This window comes from Falco rusticolus, chromosome 8 (assembly GCF_015220075.1).
Source record: "Falco rusticolus isolate bFalRus1 chromosome 8, bFalRus1.pri, whole genome shotgun sequence".
NCBI classification, from domain to species: Eukaryota; Metazoa; Chordata; class Aves; order Falconiformes; family Falconidae; genus Falco; species Falco rusticolus.
Window position 1 is genome coordinate 32,891,301 of NC_051194.1, and position 6,000 is coordinate 32,897,300.

The 6,000-nt window shown below is 44.0% G+C and overlaps 1 protein-coding gene across 1 annotated transcript in view; it reads right to left on the reverse strand.

Annotated features, from left to right (window-relative positions):
* LOC119152072 (TGF-beta receptor type-2-like) overlaps window positions 1-4,964 on the reverse strand; it is a 37,261-nt gene extending 32,297 nt beyond the window's left edge. The window contains exon 1 of the mRNA XM_037396779.1: window positions 4,601-4,964. Within this exon, the coding sequence (XP_037252676.1) occupies window positions 4,601-4,652 (52 nt within the window). The 5' untranslated portion in view covers window positions 4,653-4,964. The remainder of the gene's footprint in view (window positions 1-4,600) is intronic.
* Window positions 4,965-6,000: the final 1,036 nt, after the last annotated feature.

The following is a 6,000-nucleotide window of genomic DNA, read 5'->3' on the forward strand; positions in this document are numbered from 1 at the left end:
AATGTCTTTGTGACCATCATGAAATGGTGATAACACCAGTAAAAGTCTTTTTTTTTTTTTTTTTTTTTTAGAAAACCATGTGTGTTAATTTCAAGTTCCATGGAATTATATTTCAAGGAGGACTTTCCTCCACAAAGTCCCCCACTAAAATACAGATTTGAGCAGCTTTTATGATGACCAGCCTGTCTCAAGTCTGAACAAAGCTGGAGATGCGAGGGGAAGAGAAATGCCTGCTTTCCTAAATCTGACGTGGGTGTACAATGCCAGCTTTCTCAGCCTTCAGTTAGTCTAACTTACACCAAGGGCTGAAGCTGTAGTATCAGGTTTGGAGAAGTGTAAAGGTGAATTCAAAGTATCATCACTTTCCTTGCTGAGTCTCATGCCACTTTGTCACTTGCAGCACTGCGGAGGACTCTGGTTTTGCATTGTTAGGATTTTTCTTGTGCTTTCCCCTTTGATTTCCTAACCGGAGAATTTGCTGCAACCTTGCTGTTATTGAGCCTCATGGTGGAATGCACACGTTTCTCCTTCAGGCAGTGGCATGCTGCGCCTGCTCCCAGCCCAGCTACCTCCACCCAGCCAATGTGGGGACCTTGCAGCCTCTTGGTTTTTTTTGATGGTGATAATTTCTTCCTTGGTGTTTTGGCTGTCTTAAAACAACACCAGAGCAAAATATGGTGCTACTTGAGAAGGACTGTCATAACTAACCCTGCAGCCACGTGTCCTGGCATGGGCAGCACCCACCTCCACGTGCTGCATAGCCTGGGAGAAGAGGTCTGCCCTGGCTCCGGCTCAGCCTTGGACCTGCAAAGCCTCTTTCTGAAAATGGATGTATTTGCCTGCGAAACTGAGGGTGACTCTTTCTTTGTCCTCTTCCTTCCTTCATCCTCTCACTAGCCTGGGTTTCACCCTGTGTTCCTTGATTGTGTGTGCATTGGTGTTGGGGTGCAATCCTAATAGTTGCCCTGCCTGAGGAGCGGGCTGGTGTTTTGGTGCAGCATGACTCCTGGGTTTAGCTCTGGTGACCTTAGAAATAAAAGGCCAACTTCTGAATGAGCTGCCTGAGGAGCCTGGGATAGGTCAGAGATTTCTTGAGCAGATCAAAAGCCAGAGATGTTTTTCTGACAGCCCCGGAGCTCCCTGTCATGATTTATGCATTATATACGCTCTATATATTTAGCCAGAGAGGCTCACTGGGGGGACCAGGGCTGGTTTGTGCAAGCAGGAAAGAGCATGTGGCTTCGGAGAGCTGCCATCTACCAGGAGATATCCCTCCAAATGCATTCTCTGCGGAGCCAGTGAAGTGCCTTGAGGGACCATAGCAAAAGGAGCCCAGGATGCTCACGGCAAAAAATATCAAGATAATTTAGTGGAACAACATTTTAATGGGAGATCAAGTTATGGGGAAGCAGACCAAAGCTGGGAGCTCTGGACTCAGGGCAGCAGACCTGCAACCTTCCGTCATTTCACAAATCCTCTTTCTCTTTCTTTGGAGCTTCAGAGTACAGCTCTTCCTTGGTAAGGGCTACGTGCCCTCACAGATTTTGGGTTTGATATCCTTTTTTGGAGGCTGGATGCCCAAAGGCTCCCATACTTTGCTGGGCTCCTGGGGCTCCTCATGCCCTAAGAGCTGTCGTCACACCAGTGACACTTAGCTCACATTCTTGGGGTTGTCTCAACAGCTTAGAGGGTTGTGGTGCTTTTCTCTCCTCCCTGTGAGACGAGATTTTGCTCAGCTCCATGCTTGCATGGCCTGACCTGAGCCCTACCCCTGACAGACAGAGCACAAGGGAGACTTTCCTGATTTTGATGCAAAACAGGGCAGGAAAACTCCTGATTATTAACTTCAAGGCCAGAGTGTTTCCATGTGCACAATACAGTAATCCCGATATCAGATCTGTAGCTTCTGAATAGGTTATGGGCTACCAAACAAATAGTCTTGCAGTCTTAAAGGCTTTGAGCAACAAAAATCCACTACATCTTGAGCCTGAGTAATTGATTACCTGCTGGAACAACTTTACTGTGTTGTGCTGTAACACAAAAGGGTGCAGCTTCAGCTTCCAGCATGTAAATCTTGTTTTTCCTCTATCCCACAGAAGAAGCAGCCCTCTGCCAGATAGCATCTCTCCAGGACCTGGTTACAGATGATGACGAGCTCACCTCCCAGCTCTCTCCTGGCTAGAGACACTGAAAGCCTTCAGCCCCCATGGTGTAAGATAGATTTTGCAGTCCTGAATGATCCTTGTATTTTTTTGTCCTGGGCTAGGTAAATCCAGAACTGCGCTAGCTCTCTGCCCTGGGAGGATTCCCCTCTCACCTGCCTGAGGGCTTGTGTTAGCACTGGTGCAACTACAGCTCCTGTCTGCACCTTCTGCTGAGAAAGTCATGTAAAAATGCTGCCTCCAGCAGCCACTGCCACTGGGGAGAAGTGTAAGGGTAGTTATTTGGGGAGAAGTCTAAGGGTAGTTATTTTGAAGCCTCGCTAGAGCTGGCCAGGGACAATTAGGGAAATCCAGTAGCTGAAATTTCAGTGGTCTGTCAGATCTACAGTGCTTTTTTCTGTTGCATATGGACGAAAGCAGTCAGATGACGCTGGCTGATGACCACTCTATCATGTTGGTGATTAAAGGGGTAGAGACAGGCAGCATGAAGCACAAACTGGGGTCTCTGCTGCCCTGGTATAAACTCCTAGGGAGAGTGGCAAAAACTCAGCTGAAGTTATTCTGGGACAACAGAGATGCAATTTGGGCCATGTTCTCTATGGCAAGTCTTAAATCTCTGTGCTAAAAGGAGTGACTTTGCTGCTGTCACCAAGCTAGTGCTGCCACTCTTTAACAAGAGGCTGGGTGAGCAGCGGGGCTTGTTGCTTGAAGAACAGCTGAATGTGTATTTTCTGTCAATGTGGGGAACTTTCTGTTCCCTTCTCTCTCAATGTCAATGCAAAGTGGGCTCCCAGGGTACTTCTACTGTCCCAGAATGACTATAGCATCTATTTAATGCTACATGCAAGAGAAGTGCATGTAGCCCCAGAAAACATCTATCACTGTTGAGCTGAATCACAGAGAGGAAGCCTTGGCTTATTTTTTTTTCCCCATACGGAGGCAAATTTTGTCATCATATCACTCACGTAACCTTTTGTATGAACTTAGTAATCATGATATGTTTTGGTTTGGCTTCTTTCAGATTAAAACCTTGCCTTTCAGAAAAAGGAAACCATAAGTTAAATAACTCCAAAACTAGGTATTTCTGAAGGATAATTAGTGGTCATCTTTCTTACCAAAAACAACCCAAGACTGTGCTTTAAATAATACCTTGTAGTAATTCCTTCAGTTCTGCTCCAAATGTGATTAATTTAGCAGGATGTTATTGGTATAGCATCCTACATTTTAAACCACAGTTTAGGGTATTATCTACAGTAATGAATACTATATAGCTCCACAACTTTTTGAAAAATCAACCAGACCTTACACCCTAAACCCTCCCATCTGGGTCCCCCTGCTTCAACAGTTGTGCCAAGAGTTGTATTTGCCTACACACACATTATCGACTGATCCTATTCTTTTATTCCCTATTCCTGTAGATAGGGGGACCCATGTAAAGTGAATGCAGGCACAGATCCCTGCCCCCAGTTATTTCATTTGGATGCAAAAGCACTGGAATTATAATCCTCCTACTTCGTTGCTTTCAGCAAAAAGCAATTTTAGTTACACTGAGATTTCTACAGCGAAAGGAACGGGTCTGTGTTCGTAAAAGAGTTCACTGTAAAAAGTGCCGTTGCCTGTGCAAATATATAAATATATACTATATAGGGTTATATGTATATATACACATACATAGGCACTGTATATACAGAAAGTATATACACACATACTTAGGAGATGTGTATATAACGCTCCTTTATATACAAATCTATTCCCTGTTATGAAACAATCATCTAGATATAAACAAGAGAAGTTAAACCATGGATGGGCACATTTTCAAGTGCTGCTGGAGGGTTTTATCTACAGTATTGAAGAAGTGCTATCAAAACCTAAACAGGGCACTTATTACAAAGAAATCTTTACGTAAGTGCTGGAAAGGTTTGCTGAATAACCAGATGTTGTTGCAAAGACACTTCTCCTCCCCCCTCTCCCCACTTCTTTCCTTCTTTAATAGTTCGATTAATTCTGCACATAAACCGGGGCTGATAAAAGTTCTAAGCTGCAAACTTCACCACATCTGGACACTGTCGAAGCCAGATTGTTCAGCAGTGCACTTCAGTTGCTTTTAATCTCCCTTAATAAAATAAAATCTTCCAACAAGTAATGCTGACCTATATATATTTTTGCACTGTAAACACTGACATCTGTGAGCTGCTCCAAGCGAGCACGCAGTGCTTTCCACCAAGGCGATCGCTCGCCCTTCACCGTAAGAGAAATACACAGCTGATGCAGCCGGAGCAGTGTATTCTACCAAACTCCTCAGCTATTTCCAGTCCTCTGGCTAATTGCTGCCAGGGGAGAAATCAAAGATTAGCTATTTTGCTGGAGGAAGGAAAAATAAACGACTTCTTGGAGTATGTTGCTTAACATTGCCTAACCAGAAACATTTTTCTACTCACAGAAGGAGAGCAGCAGTAAGGCAAGCAGACCCGGTTTCCTCCAGTAACCCATTTTCTGGATCCCGGCAGCAACCAGAAGCCCAGCTTCACGGCGTTGACCAATTCATCTTCCCTCGGTGCAGGCAGTCTCCTGCATTTCTGCTGTCAAGCCCGGAGCCCCGAGTTTGTGAGGCTCCCGGCCAGGCTTGCCAGGAAGGCGGATCCAGCCACTAAAGCCCAGCTGTGTGTGGGGTCCGCCCAGGAACTGCAGTTTATGAACAAACTAAGCCCAAGTCTCCTCTCGGAGTATATACAAATATGGGAGGGGGGAGCCAGGGGAAGAAGCCTGGATCTGAGAAAAAGGGTTGGATTTTGTTTTTCCCCGATGACAACGCAGAGCTGCTCCCAGCTCCGTACAGCCCAAGGAGGTTTGAAGGGGACCTAATGTCTGCTGCATGCATCTAATCAAAAAGGCATGGGTACTCCTGCATGCCTCTTCCATCTGAATAAAATACGAAAGGTAACACTTCAATATGCTGAGCTGCCATTAATTCACTGCTTCCCCACCCCCCCTTTTATAAATTAACTCTATCTTTTAAGTAAGCTTCAACAGGCTATATTTTTAATAAGGATAATTAGAAGTTTTAGGGCAGCTTTTTAAGAAAGACCACATCAATATGAGCTTAGCCTAAAGTACGTGCTTTCAACCCATTAAAGCAGCAGGATTTAAACATATATGTTTTCCTGAATCAGGGCCTGAAATAATAACAGAGCATTTAAATAGCTGCTTTCTCCCCAAGATCTCAAACTGCTTTACAAAAACTTGTAAGAAATATTATCCCACTTAAAAAAGGGAAACTGTGAAACGTAGCAGAAATGTGACTTGCCTTGGTTGTTAATGCAAACGATCAGTGGCAAAAAGAGGAGTAAAATCCTCAAACTCTTGCCCTATGATCTACCCCGATCCTCCAGATTGTGTTAAACTAACAATCAATGTACGTGAGTGTGGCAGAAAAAGGGACATCATTATTAAGGCTTTTTGCAGCCGAAATGCCTGCCCTAAGGTGAAGTTAGTTCTTTATAGTTACCGATAAATACATTGATTAATTTTTAATGCATATGCAGCATTCTAATTCAGCAAATCTCCAGCTTTTTATTTACCCATTTCTGCAATCCATCTTTTACTTCATTAATCAGTGTGATAGATACGTGGTGCTATAAAAGCTTGTGAGTATGTGTGATCATGACTGGTGAGCGTTTTGCTTCTTTGGACTTGAAGGTCCTTTTTTTGCATGAATCTTTCCGATATACCACACCCGTTCATGTTGTAAACTATTTATATAAATTATTCTTAGGGAGTTAAACAATGGTATCTTTTTACCTTCTTCTGTATTTAAAAAGGAAAAAGGGGAGGTGTTAGA